Source organism: Rhinolophus sinicus, chromosome 8 (assembly GCF_057876585.1).
Source record: "Rhinolophus sinicus isolate RSI-liver-muscle chromosome 8, RSI-T2T, whole genome shotgun sequence".
NCBI lineage: Eukaryota > Metazoa > Chordata > Mammalia > Chiroptera > Rhinolophidae > Rhinolophus > Rhinolophus sinicus.
In genome coordinates, this window is record NC_142508.1 from 7,317,355 (window position 1) to 7,336,029 (window position 18,675).

Genomic DNA, 18,675 nt, shown 5'->3' on the forward strand with positions numbered 1-18,675 from the left:
TGGCATTTGTATTCTTCTGTTGCTGGATGGAGTGTTTTAAAATTTTCAATTAGGTCAAGTTGGTTCAAGTATGCTATCTTTACTGGTTTTCGTCTACTTGATCTATCAAATACTGGAGAAGGATGTTAACATCTCCAATAATAGTGGTGAATGTATTTTAATGCATTTGTAGCTCTGTTATTAGATTATTAGAATATTTATGTGCCCTTGACTAATCAATACCCTTATCATTATATGTCTTACTTTTTGCTGGCAATATTCTTTATTCTTCTGATCACTTCATTTGATGTTAATACAGTCACTCTAGCTTTCTGATTTTAGTATTGCATGGTATGTCTTTTTCATCTTTTTTACTTTTATCCATCTATGTCTTTTTATTTAAAATGGATTGATTGTAGAGAGCACATAGCTGAGTCTTTCCATTTTTATCCTAAATGATGTCCTCTGTTTTTTTAATTACTATGCTTAGACAGTTTTCATTTAATGCTATCACAGGTTAACTTGCATTGAAATCTACCATCTTGCTGTTTGCTTTTATTTTTGTCTCATTTGTTCTATGTTTCCCATTTCTGCCTCTCTTTTTATATTAATTACTTTAATTATTTCATTTTACACCTACTGGCTTATTAAAGCTCTTTCCAGGGAGCAGTAAGATTGGGAAGAACTTCCCACCGACTCCCATCTTCATAAATGACACTGGGTGAAGCAGCGCAGTGAATAGTAGGATATTCTTGAAAGCCATTCTTGAAACCATGGTATCACAACAGTTTAGTATGTTGGTCAGACGTGTAGGCCGAATTGAGATAAAAGCCCAGATGATGAAGGACAATCTGTAAAGTGTGGACTGCCTGTCAAGCCTTAGATACACAGGGTTGTGAGGCAGGAACAAACTGCATGGGGTAGTCTCTTAAGGGAAAGTGATTAATCGGATTTAATTAAAACCTCTTTCTTCACTGGGCTCTAGCCAAGTGCTCATTCCCTGTGGGAGCAGCACCTTCATTTTGGACTTATCACTCTGACTCTGATTTCTTCACTTTCAACAGATAGAAGTTCATAGCTTTTAAAGTTTAATTTTATTCTGAGCCGGTTTTAGCTTGTTGCTTGTCCTATCAGAACTTAATTTTCAGGCCTTTATTTACGCCATATTTTGTTGCCTGAAGTTGTTTGCACATTTTTTGTTGTAATTTTTATAGCTTTAATAAAGGATGAATGGGTAATAATTTTACTGAGTTCTTTCATATGTAAATACCGTGTTTCCCCCCAAATAAGACCGGGTCTTGTATTAATTTTTGCCCCAAAATACTCATTATGGCTTATGTTCAGGGGATGTCATGCTAGGGCTTATTTTCCAGTTAGGTCTTATTTTGGGGGCAACACGGTATGTAATTCTGTCACCATTTGAAAGTGAATGATGTCAAGAGAATGAAAAGACAAGTCACACACTGGAAGAAAAGTTTTGCAAAAAGACATACCTGATAAAGAACTGCTATCCAAAATACACAAAGAAGTCTTAAAACTTGACAATAAGAAAACAAACAAGCTGATTTAAAAATGGTTCAAATACCTTAACAAACACCTCACCAAAGAAGATACACGGATGGCAAATAAAAAATATATGAAAATATATGCTGCACATCACATGTCATCAGGGAAATGCAAATTAAAACAATGAAATACAACTACACACCTGTCAGAATGGCCAAAATCCAGAACACTGACAACAGCAATTACGGGTGAAATATGGAGCCACAGAAACTCTCATTCAGTGCTGGTGGGAATGTAAAATGGTGCAGCCACTTTGGAAGACAGTTTGATGGTTTCTTACAAAACTAAACGCATATTCACCATATGATCCAGCAATCATGGGTTTTGAAATTTACCCGAAGGAGTCAAAAATATGTCCACATAAAACCTGCACACAGACGTTTATAGCAGCTTTATTCATAATCACCAAAACATGAAAACAAACAAGGTGTCTTTCCGTAGGTGCATGGATAAACTGTGGTACATACACACAATAGAATGTTATTCTGTTCCCAAAAGAAATGAACTATTAAGCCATGGAAAGACATGAAGGAAACTTAAATGTGTATTACTAAGGCAAAGAAGCCAATCTGAGAAGGTTACCCATCGGCATGTCCTCAACTATGAGGAAAATGCCTGTAAACATCCCAAGTTTCCCCATCTTAGTAAATGGCATAATTTCTATGCAATAAGCTTATATTATATATGGCATGATCTAAGACGAGGCTCCCTCGTGGATTACTGACATGCAAATTATGTGGTTCTGGCCTATGTAAGAACATTCATTGATCAGATGGAGGAACACTTTATTCAAATGCAAGGATGTGGCCACAGCAGTCTTCTTTAGTGTAAGCGTGGGAGTCCCATCTATACTTATCTGATCTCCTTTTTGGTTTTGAGGATAGATAATAGAAAGTTCTTACAGTCTTTACTCTTTACCTCTGAATTTCTCTAAAACTTTCCAGAAAGCCGCTATAACATCCTTATTCCTCAAGCTGTAGATCAAGGGGTTCAACATCGGTGCCACCACAGCATAAAACAAAGCAACCATCTTCTCCTCTTCCACTGAAAAAGCTGACCGTGGCCCCAGGTAGGTGAAGAGGGTAGCCCCAAAGCACATGCATACCACAGTGAGGTGGGAGGCACAAGTCCCAAAAGCTTTGCTACGCCCCTGAGTAGAACGAATGCGCAGAATGGCAGCAACTATGTGACCATAGGAGAATAGAACGAGGGAACAGGGAAGCACAATCACCAGAAATCCTGAGATGGCCACCATGAGCATGTTGAAAGAGATGTCCACACAGGCTAGCCGTATCACCGCTAGGGTCTCACAGGCAAAGTGATTAATAACGTTGTGACACAGGGGAAGCCGAAAGGTGATGATTGTTTCCATCAGTGAATTAACGAAACCAGCCACCAAGCAGCCGGCAGCCAGCCCCAGGCACAGCCCTCCGTGCATGATGCCTGTGTAGTGCAGCGGGTGACACACAGCCACATAGCGGTCATAGGCCATGGCTCCCAGCAGGAAGAACTCAGACCCGCCCAGGGCCAGGGAGGCATGGAGCTGGAGCACACAGCTGGAGAATGGGATGGACTTCCGGGCTGACAGGAAGTGAACAAGCATCTGGGGGACAGTACTGTTGCTGTAACAGATGTCCACAAATGACAGAACACTGAGGAAAAAGTACATGGGTGTATTTAGCCTGTTGTCCAGTCTGATAAGGAGGAGGAGGAGGAAGTTTGCCAATATAGTCACCAGATACATGGCCAGGAAAAGGATGAAGAGGGAGATCTGGGTCTCCCAGCAGCTGGACAGCCCCAGGAGAATGAACTCACTCATCCACGTCTGGTTTTCCCTGCCCGTGAGCCTCTGAAGACCAAACCTAGTTATAAATCAATAAATATCAGACACAAGATGGCAAAGGGCCTGATAAGGTCATTTATACCAAATGGTCACCTAATATTAAATGGTGTGGTTTCCCAGATTGTATGTTTTCTTCAGGGTTGGGGGCCACAATAGAACCCATTGATGTGGCTCAGATTCAAGGAGAGAAGAAAACGCTCCTTCCTTAAGTAGGAAAGTTTTTATTAAAATGCTTAGACAAAGATTAACTGTAAAACGTGATTCTCTTGCTTAGAGTCAACTCCTAACCCTGGAGTTTGTTTACTTCTTTGTTGGAAACCAGTTTTTCCCTCCTCACGCTCTCAAAATCCATATTGAATGGAACCTGATTTCAAGTCTGTCCTAATTCACTGGAGGGAGAAAAGCTGGAAGGATAAGGGAATAAGGACATAACACCAATAGTAAAAAGAATAATGTTTTAACCCCCCAAAAGGTTAAGAAGTAAAATAAAATGTTTGAAACATTTTTTGGAAATTTTGATGTATAAATAGTACAAAAGTAAGGTAGAGGTGTTATAACTGACAATAACAGTAAACATAAACAGCATTCTTGTACCACCTTTTCTTCCCAGAATTGTGATTCAAACTTCATAAAGTTAAACATCACAAGTGTTCTTCTTAAAGAAAGAAGAAAGCCACCTGGAAATCTTGAGATTTCCACAAAATATTAATTGGCTAAGTTGCTCTCCCCACAGCCTGCACTGTTCGGAGTAACAGAAAGTTTAAAGCCAGTTTAAACTTTCAAGTTTAAATCCAGATTAAAGTTTAAAGTTTAAATCCAGATGAAGTTACTCACCTTCTGACCATTATTAAGAATGAGCAGTCAACACAAACTTGCCCTTTGGGTCCAGGTTTCCGGTGTGCAGGTAATGAGGGGTGCAGAACAGTCAGGGAACACGACCTGTAGTAGCCAAGGCCAGGGATTCATTCCTACGAATGCCGTCAGACCCGTGCTGGGTGCTTCATTTCTCAGATGTATCTGAAAGAACTTTCTCCTCAGGTTGGCTACCCAAGACGTGTTTTCTTAAAACCAATTGCCAACACGGGACATTCATCTCTCCAGTAACCAGATTCAATCCAACTGTCACATGAGCCAAGGAAGAAGCTGTGAGCTAAGGAAATCCTGGTTTCCTGACCCGTGGTCCTGAGAACCCACTGGAGCGCCTCTGAGCACGACTGCCTTACCTTCAGGACAGGAGACAGCCTTGCCCTAGGAAGAGCAGGCCTGGGCAGGATGTGGGGCTTGGAAGAAATAACTTTCTTTTCCCTCAGAGATAAAATCTCTACAGACCAATTATGCTGTGTCTGTTAGGCTTCTGTTACTTCTCTGTATTGATTCCCTCACTTGACACTCTCATCTGTATTTAAGAGAATTTCGTTTTTCCTGACCCAGAAACACGAGAAGAGAACCCAAAGCCCCAGGTCCCCAGTCCGTCCAAGACATTCTCCTAAGTCTTTGCTGAAGTTTCACTTGGAGGAGGTTATCACTTGCCCGTGACTTTCTGTCCATGTCATGACTGACACTATTTAACCCAAAGTTGCCAATTATCCATGGGCCACCTAAGGGATCTTTTAGCAACATATCCCATAACATGATTCTGAAGTTGTACACAAGCTACATCAAATATTCTCTTCACAAAGGCTACAACTAGTTCGTGGGACTTTCTCCCTTTTTATCTCACTGTTAGAAGGTTCCTTTTAGCTGAGCATTGTCAAATTATGTAACTATTTTTGTATGTGGATGTCTGCCTTCATATTCTGCAAATACTACAGATATTTGCTACCCACTGTAAGCACCTCAAATTATATCTCCATTCCTACTGATATACATTTAGGTTGTTTCTAGTTTGTAGCTGCAAACAATACTGCTATGAACATTCATACATACAATACACACAGGCGTGCACACACATACACACACACACACACACACACACACTCATCTTTTGTCCTATATATGTATTCATTTCTATCGCCTAGTGGTAGAATTGGTGCATCACAGATTATGTACGTGTCCAGTTTTAGCTAATATTGTCAGTTTCGTCAGAACAGTTGTACTAATTAGACTTCCACCAACTATGTATAAGGATTCCTTGGCTCTAAGCTTTCTCTATCCTTGGATTATAAGTCCTTTTTCACTTTAGCCGTTCTAATGGGTATATTAAGTGGTATCCATTAGTCTTGGCAAGGGATTATAGTTTACTAAAAAATATTTTTAATATCATTTGATGCAAGGAGAGAAACAAAGATGGGGTCAGCCTCATCCCTGAGAAAATACCATGCAATAGGTAACAGAGAGAAAACGAATATTTATTTTCCTTAAGAAGAAAAAGACTAAAACTATAAAAGAAGTCAAACATCATAAAAATTAGCCTAAAACACATGTGAAGAGAATACATAACTCCTCCGAGATCTATCTAATACAGGACCAGAGAATACCCTCGGACACTGATAGCGCCATAGCTATTATATCAAAGCCATTACTTGGTATTTTAGAAAACCCTACAAATAAAACCATTTATACTAAAGATGGTAAAATCTTCTAAATTTCAAAACCAGAAAGAAATACATGTGGTGAGAAAAAAATGTTAAATAGACTTATCTTCTAAGAGGAATGCTGGGTCAATGAAAAGAAATCAACTTCAGCAATGTATTTGATGGCTTTATTGGGAGTTCTATTAAATATTTTTTAAAAAGGAAGGAAGGAAGGAAGGGAGGAAGGAAGGAAGGAAGGAAGGAAGGAAGGAAGGAAGGAAGGAAGGAAGGAAGGGAAAGCTTCCAAATTTGCATAGGACTTTCCAGAGAAAAGAAAAATGTGGGATCATGTCTTAACTCACTATATGAGGTTAGCATGACCAGCATACCAAAAATTGACTGGGAAAGTAAAAGAAGGGAAAATTATACTTCAATCTCACTCAGGCAGATAGACAAAAAACTCTCAAACAAAATAATAGCAGACTTCATTTATTGATCTATAAAACTACTTAAAGCATGATTGACAAACTTTGTTGTATTCAGTAAGATTTGTTTAATATAAAGATACACCAATGTTACTAAATATATTAATAAACTAGAAGGAGAAAAATCATATGATCATATTAACATAGAAAATTATTTTAAATTTAACATATATTAATGATTTTTAAAAATAGAGAACTTACTAATCTCATAAAAGGCTTATAGAGTAAGCATCATACTTATTGCAGTTGTTTTGAAACTATTCCCTGTAAGCTCAGAAGCAAAATAATAATGTTTGTTATACTTATCTATTTAACATTACACTGTTGTTCCTAGGCAGTACAAGAAGACAAGGAAAAAAAACAATGAGGACTGAAAAAAAATAATACCATTGATATTTTATTTGCACAGCATATCATTTTCTCTATAAAGAATCCAAAAGAATCTACAGATGAATTGTTATAATTAATAGAATAATCAGGCATGGTTGTTGGATTATATAAATCAATTCCAAAGTCACTGTGAATTCAGTTTCTGGCCATAATGGGATAACAGGGATGGTACTTATACTCTGACCTCAGACAACTGGAAAACTGAACAAAATCTATGAAGCAATGGGTTTCATACATCGGACAAAAGGCAGTACAAGACAGTGGTCCCTGAGGGAAGGGAACCAAATGAGGTGAGCCACAAGCACCCCTGCTCACTGCCTAGAGCAAGTTCCCAGGGCACAGGATGAGGAGAGGGAACCCAAACAGAACCTGTGATCATCCTGAATTGAAAAGGCAGAGGCCATAATTTGGGACATAGTACCAAAGAGGAAGAACCTACAACGAGAGGGGACTTCTTTTTTGTATCTGAAGGTGGATATTGTTAAACCTTTTGCTGACTACTAATCTTTGCATGATACGAGAAACCTACCCAAAGCCAAGGGAAGAACCACCAGGAATGAGTGAACTCTAGAAGTAACACAGGGTCCAAAATAGTTCACGCTCTCACCAGCCAGAAAGGAAAGACCTCTAACACAGACAGACAACTGTGTCTGTCCTCGGGAGAGTATAACCTCAGTCGTGGTATAAAGTGACCCTATACTTCAGCTTGTTCTAGATACAACCTTACAATTCTTAAAGGAAAGCCTCAAAAGATCAAATAAATTCCAAACAATTTAACTGTGTTTTAGAACAAAGTACAGAGACATTTAAAGGAAAACAAAAATATCCAACAGAAATTCATGTCCATAATCCAATAAAAATGTTTCTAGGCATGCCAAGAGGCAGAAGAGTTTCCAGGCCACAGCACAAGGAAGGGAAATCCAAACAAGCCACAACGAGGAAAAAAATCAATCAACAGGAATATACACAGACAACATAGATGATATAATTAGGATATAAGCACATTAAAATAGCCATTATAAATACACTTCACCTGTTCAAGAGGATAAAGGAAAGCTGAAATACGGTAAGGAAAGAAACTAAAGATACAAAAATACCCAATTCAAACTACAAAGTGATGAAAAATACGATCTTGACAATGAAAAATAAACTGGATGAAATCAATAACAGATTAGACACCGCAAGAGGAAAAGTGAGAAAAAAATAAAAGAAATAAAGATATATTCAGTCATGCAAATGATAAAAGAATTCATCAGGAACAGAAAAAAAGAACTACAAGCAAAATAAAGATATAAACTAAGGAAAAAAGTAATAAAAATGAGAGTAGAAATCAATGAAAAGAAAACAGAAAAATAGAGAAAATAAGGAAATCAAAAGCTGATTCAAAAATGTATCAGTAAGATTGATAAATTTCTATTTAGGCTGATCATGAAAGAAGAAAGAAGATACAACTTATCAATGTAAAAACAAGAAAGGGGTGACATTATTACTGATACTACAGACATCAAAAAAACAAAAACATAACATCTTGAATATATTTCATGTCAATACATCTGACTACTTAGATGAAATGGAGATTTTTTGAAAGATTTGTGTTGCCAAGTTCACACAAGAAGAAACAGATAAACTAACTAGTTACTTGCAAAAGAAATTGATTTTGTAGTTTAAAACCTTCCCACAAAGAAAACAACAGAACCACTGGTTTTTCCAGTGAATTATGCCAAACATTTAAAGAAGAAATATTACAAATTCTACCAAACTCTTTTAGAAAGCTGAAGCAGAACTTTCCCCAACTAATTATTCAAGCATTACCCTGATACCAAAAAAATTACAAATAAAAAAAAAAAACACTACAAATCAAAACACTCATGATCATAGATACAAAAAAATGCTTTTAAAAATATTAGTAAAGTGAATGCAGTTATATTTTTAAAATGTATTATTTCCAAGTTGAGTTTGTTACAGGAATGCAAGTTAGTACAACATTCAATTGATCAATCCTCCTCAAGTGTCAAGTCTTAAAAGACAAACACTCAAACTATCACAGAATGAAGTGAACTAAAGATAAATAACAAGTGAATGCAATGTGAATCCTGCATCCTACATTTTTAAAAAACGAATTAACCCTCTCTGATAAGGACACCTGTCATTCAGACATGCAGAGAGAGAAGGCCACATGAAGACACAGGGAGAAAAAAGGAGCGAGGTCTCAGAGAAAGCAACTCTGTTGACACATTGATCTCAAACTTACAGTCTCTATAACTGTGAGAAAATAAAGTCCTGTTGTGTAAGCCACCCACTCTGTGATACTCTGCTATGGCAGTTCTTCCAGTGAATTAATAAAACAAGAGAAATGAGATGATAGATATAAAAACACTTTAAAAATTAAAACTATTCTAATGTAAAGTAATATTGCCCAAATTAACGATAAAAGTAATGCTGAACCCATATCTCAATATGCTCAATACATCTCCTCTATTCACTCATTGGTATGGAGTCCTTAGATGTTGGGCAATTGAACCTAAATAGCTAAGATAAATGAGATACTTTCTGAAATGCAAACCAAAGTGTGAATCACTTCATCTTTTCTCAGAAGATTTCACCAATATAACCCTCAGTGCACATCCAGAAAACAAAAATCCCTTCTTTTTTCCAATTCCCAGAGCTCTTTCTGTGCATACCTTGGGTTATCATTTTGCATTTTTGTCCTATTTTCTGATAACTATGTAGCAAAATACAGCCCACAGATCAAATTCTGCCCACCAGTTGTCTTGATATGGCCCACAAGAATTTTTACAATATTTTTAAATGGTTGAAAAATCAAAAGAATAATATTGTATGACTTGTGGAAATTATATGAATTCAAATTGAAGTGTCCGTAAATTAAGATGTATTGGTATTAGTCACACTCATTCTTTTATGTAATGTCTGTGGCTGCTTTAGTGCTGCAATGGCAGAGCTGAGTAGCTGTGACTTAGATTGCACGACCCACAAGGCCTAAAATATTTACGATCTGGCCTAGAAGACTGTCCATTTCCTGAGGTGGTGGCCATAACTAAACACAACTCTGATACTTCCACAATGTCTTCAGCGAAGTGGATGCCCACAAAATGATCACCAGTAACTTTATGTTAGAAAAGGCTGGGTATAAAGATAAAGTGGGCCACATTACAGGAAAAATTTGAACACTGGCTTTGTAACTGAGGATACCGGGATAAAATGCAGCGATACTTAGGGGGAGAGTGATGTCCACAGTTAACGGGGGCCCATTTTCCTATATCTCATGTGGATTTTTCACCTTCATTATTCTCAAATCTCTTATTCCTGCACACCCTCCTCTGCACTCTCAACAATGGGCACCCCATCACGTTTCACAGAAAAAAATGTGGACCATTGGATGCTCTCCAACTTCTGATCCCCAACTTCCAAATGCAAATCAACTAAATGTAAATCAACTGACTTACTGAAGAGACAAAGAGAAGAAAGCAAAGTTCCCCTTTGGGAATTCTTGAAGACAGTGAGAAGACCCACTCCTCCTTCCCTTACCTAACCCTTCTTAAACTTTTCTTGCCCCCGTTTTACTTTATTTAGGTTTGTTGGCACAGGCGAGGTGCACTCACAGACGATGCCGGTTTACAAGGGTTGAGTAGGCCCTGGGGGAGGGGGGAGTACAAGAAGACAGACTTGAAGGTAACATCTGCACAACAGATTGACCATCCTGATGACCCAAAATAGACATAGAACTGTGTCATCTTTCATTGGCTTAGCTAAGAAAATTGCTTTCCTCTAATTAACTATGTCTTTGATATTTTATACACTTATCTCATTGTTTAATTGCTTATTTTGTTTTGCAGGTTTCAGAGAAAAAGTTTGCTGAATTTTCAGAAATTAGACAGTTTTATTTATTTTATTTATTTATTTATTTTCAGAAATTAGACAGTTTTGAATAAGACCCCATATATATGTAACATTTCTTGTCAACTTATTTAAACACTATTTAGCGGTAAGTGAATTTCAGATTTTCCTTAGCCAATGATGTCATTGTATACAAACAACCTTTGGTTATATCCTTATTACAGTAAACAAGAACTTTAGTTGCTGTTTCGCCACTTAATTATTTTGATTACTCAGACTTTGTATGTCCACACATAGTAGGTCCTACAGAAAGACATTTAATCTTCCTTGATCACAATCTCCTCAGAATATTGTCTCATACAATTACTGGATGTGGCTACATACATCAGACATTATTTTACCTGAGTATTCATATATGAAAATCATTTTGTGCCCAATGGCACTACAATAACCTTGTACAAACTTTGGATGAATAAGAACCAGTGGTACAAATTGAGATCCATGAGTAGGTCGATGATTACAAGCAATGCGACAAATCAAAACAGTAAATGGTATTTTCTGCAATTACTCTCAGGCCATATGAATGGAGATTAAGTGCAGTAAGTTGTGTTACAGCAGTGCTTACGTCCTCTGAACATGCTCCTGTGACATAAAAATGCCCCCGCATCTCACACCCCAACCCAACCACTCAGCCTCCGACCCAGCATCACCAGCACACGGTTCATCTTCCTGGTTGTCATGGCAACACAGTTGCTGCCTGTCATATCTGAGTTGGGTGGGAGAAAACACAGGAAAAGCTCTTTTCTCTAAGTGATGCTCATGAGTCATCAAATTGCCAATTTTGACGTGAATCCAGATAATTTCCTTAATAGTTTCTGCCACGCCCCCTTCACCTCCTTATTCCTTACACTGTAAATCATGGGGTTCAGCATGGGTGTCAAAATGGCATAGAAGAGAGAGATCAACTTCTCCTGGAGGACAGAGGGGCCGGAGCGGGGCTGGATGTAAGTGACAATGGCCATGCCGTAGCACAGGACAACCACGGTGAGGTGAGAGGCACAGGTCTGAAAGGCTTTCTTTCTTCCCTCTGTGGACTGGATCTTTAGGATGGTGGAGATGATCTGTACATAGGACAAGAGTACCAGGCAGAATGGGGTCATCAGCAGGACGATGCTAGAAACCATGATTGCAATCTCGTTGGAGGAGGTGTCCACACAGGCCAGCCTGACCACAGCTAGGAGTTCGCAGGATATGTGGTCAATAAACTTGGTGCACATAGGCAGCTGAAAGGTGATGGCGGTCTGCATGAGCGAGTTGACGGAGCCGCTGACCCAGGATGCGATGGCCAACCCGCTACACAGCCCTCCATGCATGATGACTGAGTATCGCAGGGGGTCACACACAGCCACATAGCGGTCATAGGCCATCACTGCCAGCAGAACAAACTCAATCCCACCCAAGCCCAGCGAGAAAAATAGCTGGGCTGCACAGCTCACAAGTGGGATTGCTTTATGTTCTGCAAGAAGATGCACCAACATCTGAGGGACGACGCTTGTGGCATAAGAGACATCAACAACTGAGAGGTTGGTGAGAAAGAAATACATGGGAGTGTGAAGTCGGCTGTCCAGTCCGATCAGAAGGACGATGAGGAAATTTCCCAGAACTGTCACCAGGTATGTGATGGAGAACAGGACAAAGAGAGAGACCTGAGTGTCCCAGTCACTGGACAAGCCAAGGAGAATAAACTCTCTCACCCACGTCTGGTTATCTGTTCCCATTAAAAAATGTGAGGATTATTAATCTGCAGAGAGTCAGAAATGACAAGCTGTTGAATCAAAGAACCATAAAAATAATTTGTTATGAATACTTACTGTTTACAACTGGCCAGCCTTAGCCACATGTTTTAGACCATTGATGGGCCATCGTCACAGGCTTTATCTTGATATATGCATACATTATATCTCTTCTGCATCAGAGACAGACCAGCGCTTAATAGAACAGATGTGGCCTCAGGGAGACCCACTTAAAGCCTGGAGATAATGCAGTTCAACTTTAGGAGCTCTCTCTTTGCACCAACTTGCCTCAGATTTAAAGTGAGGAGTGCTGGATAGGTGACAATGGCAGGTAAAATGGTAAACAATGAAAAAAACCCAGTTGGAAAGTTACGAAAACTACCTTAACTATGTTAACGAGACCCACCTTGATGAAATGGGTGAAGCCATTACAAAATGAAAGTATTGGGAAGAAGCTGGGGTTTGTGAAAGAAATCTGGAATTAGAGAACTTAAGATTTTATTTAGCAGCTTTGTGATTTTGGTTTCGTGACAAACTTTTATGTATGAAACAGGATGATATTATACAACTTGCAAGTGCATTTAAGCTCAAATGTAGGTAATGTTGGAGACAGTACTCTGTGAACTGTCCCGGAAGTAGCACTGTAGTAAGATGAAAATTAGTAACATGACCTCCACCTTGGGATAGAAAAGATAGCAAATGTGATTTTCCTATGGACGCCCTCCACCGATTCAGACCTAAATAATATTGGAGGTCGTTATTAAAAGAACTGATGGCTTAGGATTAGTTGGGTCACTGTGGGGATCTGGGGACCCTCTGTCTTTTGATCTCTTCAGCCTCAGTGGCATACGATGGAGTAGGGATTGTAATTGTTATCTTGTTCCTTTCATTTTTCTCTTTCCACCTGGCTGCTCTTAAGAATCTACCATTTGTATATGGGCTCAAAATAAAGAAAATGAGAGTTTGGATGTTTGACTTTCTAGTTACAAGAGAGGAAGGGAAGCAAATGTTTAAGGACCCTTCTTCACTGCCCAAGACAGAGAAGAAGGCATGAATTCATGGAGATATGTGTTGGAATGGAGTTTCCCTTGTGTTTTATTTTGTCCCAGAAGTGCTTTTTCAATGGAACAATATATTATAAGATCACTTTTGAACATTAACGGAAACTGTTTACAGTCTTTAAAAAATGTGTAAGACCAACTTATTCTTATTTCTCCATGCCTACGTATTCACTAACTTTCCTTTCCTTGCAGTGTACAAACTGAGGGAAAGGCAATAAAAGGGCTCAAGAGCAGAAACGGAGCTGCCTGCATCATTCCAAAACCCATAAGGGCAGGTTAGGGTCTCTGAGCAGAAAGGTGAAGGCTGTCTACACTTCCACACTCTGACTTGATAAAGGAAAAAACAAACAAACAAACAAAACAAGCAGTTCCAGAAATGCCCATCTCTTTCATGGTTCAAACACATGCATTTTCATCAACCTCTTTCCTAACATCCTCCCCTCTCAATAGTTTCTCCTCCTTTCCTGCTCTATCACAATCTTTCCATCACCTCCCCTCACTCTGCTTCTCTTCAATCGTGGTCAGACTGAGAAACATTGACTCGCCTCAAGGAAGTCTTTCTAATTTAATTCTAAAACATCAAAAATATTTGATTTTAAAAATCTGTTAGCTATTGTTGAATACACACCAGAGGTGCAGCAGAAAGTAGACTACCAGAGTCTACCAAAAAGTAGATGTTTCTTTCTCTATTAATTTGGCAAACATCTATAAAGTGTCATCTTTGCTAAATGCTGGTGATTTCAAGGGTTTTAGTATACCTCCCTGTGCTCAAAGATCTGACACCAACATAAAATAATACTGAATGTCAACTGTAACTGATAAAAAATTTAAAAAAAAAACAAAAGAAGATCTGAGCCATCCAAAAAAGATATGACACAAAAGAGACCATCAGACCATCAGCCCACTTGCCCCCCTGCTGAATGTACAAGTTGCCCGGAGAACACGACAGGCAATGACTCAGTGTGTTCTTTTTACACACCCTGCGCATCTCACTACCAATGAGTGACAGTGTCACATCCCACAGAAAGGAGACCCTCAGGGCCCAACCTCTTCTGCTTCCTGGGACCTGAAGCAAACCCCTTGGCCTCTGTGAGTCTCAAAATTCTCCACCTGTACAATGTGGCTAATATTGGCCAACTGACAGGTCACTGGTGAAATGCAGGAGCTGAAGACCCAACGTCCCCACACAAGTGACTGAATTAGGGCAGGTTCCCACTATTTGATAACTGATCTAACCTTTGCTTTCATGCTCTCTCTCTCTCTCAGAGTCTTACTCCTTCATTTGGTCCTCTCTTTACCATCCGGGGGTCTCCTGTGCACCTGAATGACTCCCATTCCCTCGTTACAAAATACACACAGACCTCTGAATATGGGGAGAGGAATCTTGGCTATTCGTTATTCTAACTATTTATTCCTTTCACACCCAGAGTTCTAAAATGATAGGTATCCACTTGCTGGGTTTATTTCCTTGTAATATTCATCCTTTAAGCCACGGAAGTTGGTTTTCAGCTTCACTAATCCATAGAAATTGTACTTTTAAAGACCACTTGTGGCGTTCTTGTCATGAAATCCAGCCATTTTCATTAGATTTTTATTGTTCACTTAACTTTTAACAAGGTTAACTATTTGCTCCTTCAAACTCTCAACTCCATCATATGCTTTTGTTCTGATTACAATCTATTATTCTCTATTTGCATTCTGGGATAATTTTCTAAATTTTCCATTACTGTGTGTGTTTTGTAAGGTTCTGTGCTCCCAATTTGTGCTCTTCTTTCTATAGTCGTTCTTTTTCCTTGAAGGGCTTGTGATTGCTAACTGCAATAATTATTACTAACATATTATAGGTAGTTCACCCTCAATTCAACATTTATCTCCTAGACTTCTCTCCAAGGATCTAGGTGCTTTCCCCAACAGCTTAATGAATGTCTCATAAATATCTCACCAATGACTCCACGTATCTCTCCACACACTGTTCCCTCCTGACTGTCCTATTTCTATAAACAGAACTAAAGTTCTCCCACTCTCCTAACATATTATGTGATTTATCCCTCCTCCTCACCACGCCACAGAATAAATTCTTTCTTTATTTTTTAATTACGTATCTCCCACCTTTCCCATAGTGTTCATTCACAGCCTTGCCCTCGTATTCCCATCTTATGGAGTGCCACGGCTTCCTTATAAATGTACCTGACATAAACCCCCTCCACTCCACACCTTCTACACGCTCCGTCCAAATTAATCATGCAAAATACAAATGTATTCACACCACTTTCATGCACAAACAGATCGATGCTGTCTAAACGTATACAGAATAAAGCTTATCCTGGACAGAAGAATTTCCACACAACCCACAACCTGGCCCTGCCCTATTTCTAAATTCTATTTTACTTTCTGTAGCATGATTACTGTACTGTGTGTTTTACAGCAAAGTATTTTATTTAAGTAACTACAATACCTTTCACTGATATGTTAGCTGATTATTTTCAGCCTCCCAAGGCTGCTATTTATTTCCAAAGACCATGGCTTATTTCAAAATCATTAATACCCAAATATATATTTTGTCCACATTCATATAGGCCCTTTTGGGTCTCATGGTAGATAAAGAAAATAGAAATGTCATCAGCATTTGGAAAGTCAAATGAAGCAGGAAACGTGTTCAGCAGATGCTCTTAGCACAGCTTGCATTTAATACCTTCTCCATTACTCTGGGATCAGCTCCATCTCGCTAGTGCTGGGTTAGGGTGGAGAATGGGCTTCACATCGCACTGCTCCTATCAGGAAGCCAGAGCATGGTCTTCTCAGGCCTAACTAGTTTACGAGATCTACAGGTCTCCGTAAGTATGTGTTTTTCTTTGAATTCAAATAACTAAGGGGAAAATGTGGGAATACTTTCTCCATTTGTCTGTCCAAACAAGACAGCTGCATGGGTTAGCCATGCAGCTGGTAATCAAAACCAGTGATGAAATCTGATATATATATAGATGCTGCATTACAGAATTGTACACCTGAAATCTATGTAACTTTACTAACAATTGTCACCCCAATAAACCTTAATTTAAAAAAAAAAAGAACAGTGATGAGCAATGTGCACAGTTAAGAGCCAGATTGATTTAGCTCTTCGAGTATGTTTTGGGTTCTCTTCTCAGTATTTGTCCTAACTCTGGCTACTTTACCTTTATTAAGGTCCATAATGTTCCCTTAATAAAGAACAAAATCCTATTTTACATATTTTGGGTCATATCATGCTCACACTCAACAAATCTCAAACCACACCTCGCTACATATGTTTTGAGCTTTCTTTGTCTACTCAAAAATGAACCATCTAGGCTGTCTCCTCAGAGCACAGAATTGAATAATGACGTACTAAGGTTCATCTCCTTAGATACTAGCACCATGAATGTGTTATGTTTTCATGCTTGTGTTTTATAAATTCTGGCTGATATCGGGTAATTACTGTGCCCATAACAAACAGGGCACATTACGTGACTTAGCATGAAAGGTGACATAGAAATAGTCCACAAAAAATTATCTTTTTAAGGTATTGTTACTAATGCATAAAATCTGTTACTTTTAAGTTGAGTGTTATCCTTTGGTAAAATGTTTAAATATGAAGTAAACCCATACATATATGGACAAGTAGTTTTCGACAAAGGAGTCAAGAACCTACATTAGAGAAAGGAAAGTCTCTTCAATAAATGGTGTTAGGAACACTGGACTGCCACATGCAAAAAAAATGAAACCAGACCACTACACAAAAGTTAACTCAAAACGTATTAAAGACTTGAAGGTAAGAAGTGCAACCATAAAAATATGCAGAAGAAAATATAGGTGCTATGCTTTTAGACATGAGTCTTGGCGATGTTTTTGAGGATTTGACTCTAATTGTAAGGGAAACAAAAAAAATAAACAAATGGGACTAGATCAAACTAAAAAGCTTCTGTACAGCAAAGGAAACCATCAACAAAACAAAAGGGCAACCAGCCAAATGGGAGAAGATATTTGCAAATAATATTTCTGATAAGGGGTTAATATGCAAAGTATATAAAGAACCCATATATAAATAACTCAACAACAACAAAAACCAAATAACCCGATTATAAAATGGGCAAAAGATCTGAACAGACATTTTTCCAAGGAAGACATACAGATGGCCAACAGGTACATGAAAAGATGTCCAATATCACTAATTAGGGAACTACAAATCAGAACTACAATGAGCTATCACCTCACACCTATTAGAATGACTATTATCAAAAGACAAGAAATAACAAGTGTTGGCAAGGATGTGGAGAAAAGAGAACCATTATACACTGTTGGTGGGATTGTAAATTGGTGCAGCCACTATGGAAAACAGTAAGACGTTTCCTCAAAAAATAAAGACTAGAACTACCATATGATCTTGCTATTCCACTTATGTGTATTTAGCTAAAGAATATGAAAACACTAACTCAAAAAAATATGCAATCCTATGCTCACTGCAGCACTATTTACAATAATCAAGATATGGAAACAACCTAAATGTCCATCAATAGATGAATGGATAAAGAAGATGTGGTACACACACACACACACACACACACACACACACACACACACTAGAATACTACTTAGCCATAAAAAAGATGAAATATTGACATTTGTAACAACATGGATAGACTTTGAGGGTATGATGCTAAGTGAAACAAGTCAGATGGAAAAGGAGACAAGCCATATAATTTCACTCACCAAAGTCGTAGATACACACAGCAGAGTGGTGATGACCGGGGGGGAAGTGGAATACGGGAAAGGAAAAATGAGTAAAGGAGCTCAACGTATGGTAACAGATGGAAACTATAGACTTTTGGTGGTGAACAGGCAGTAGAGTGTACAGATAATCGAATTATAATGTTATATAATGTTATTAACCAATGTTACCTAAATTTAAAAAATAAATAACTAAAATTATTCAAGTATAAATAAATAGGAAATTATATTACCTGGGAAGTTTAAAATATGAAGTACCTAAGCTTATTGTGAACTAGTGGGAAAAGTCAGGGGTAGGTATGGAGAGAAAAACCAAATTTTCTCAGTTAAAAATATTACTTTTTCAGACCTGAGTTAAAAATACCCCCATATGCTTCTCCCATTATCCAGTAATCATTACTTACACAAATATCAAGACTGAAATGTTCTCTCGATGACAAAGAAATA

At 38.3% G+C, this 18,675-nt stretch overlaps 4 protein-coding genes across 5 annotated transcripts in view; all 4 read right to left on the minus strand.

Moving 5' to 3' along the window:
- LOC141567564 (olfactory receptor 2A5-like) overlaps positions 1–18,675 on the minus strand; it is a 129,219-nt gene that overhangs the window by 56,055 nt on the left and 54,489 nt on the right. The gene's annotated exons all lie outside the window — the stretch shown is intronic.
- Positions 1–18,675, minus strand: part of LOC109439917 (olfactory receptor 2A25-like) — an 87,140-nt gene that overhangs the window by 46,401 nt on the left and 22,064 nt on the right. The window lies entirely within an intron of this gene.
- LOC109439531 (olfactory receptor-like protein OLF3) lies at positions 2,221–4,233 on the minus strand. Its single transcript, XM_019719852.3, has 2 exons — positions 4,223–4,233; positions 2,221–3,407 (listed from the first exon to the last, which is right to left on the minus strand). The coding sequence occupies exons 1-2, from the start codon at positions 4,231–4,233 to the stop codon at positions 2,453–2,455; spliced, it is 966 nt and encodes a 321-aa protein (XP_019575411.3). The 3' UTR covers positions 2,221–2,452.
- On the minus strand, positions 8,334–18,358 carry LOC109436629 (olfactory receptor-like protein OLF3). The gene has a single exon (XM_074315219.2). The coding sequence runs from the start codon at positions 12,407–12,409 to the stop codon at positions 11,459–11,461; it is 951 nt and encodes a 316-aa protein (XP_074171320.2). The 5' UTR covers positions 12,410–18,358; the 3' UTR covers positions 8,334–11,458.

Excerpts from the sequence above, each read along its gene's own strand:
- LOC109436629 (XM_074315219.2), bottom strand. The coding sequence starts at position 12,409 with ATGGGAACAGATAACCAGACGTGGGTGAGAGAGTTTATTCTCCTTGGC.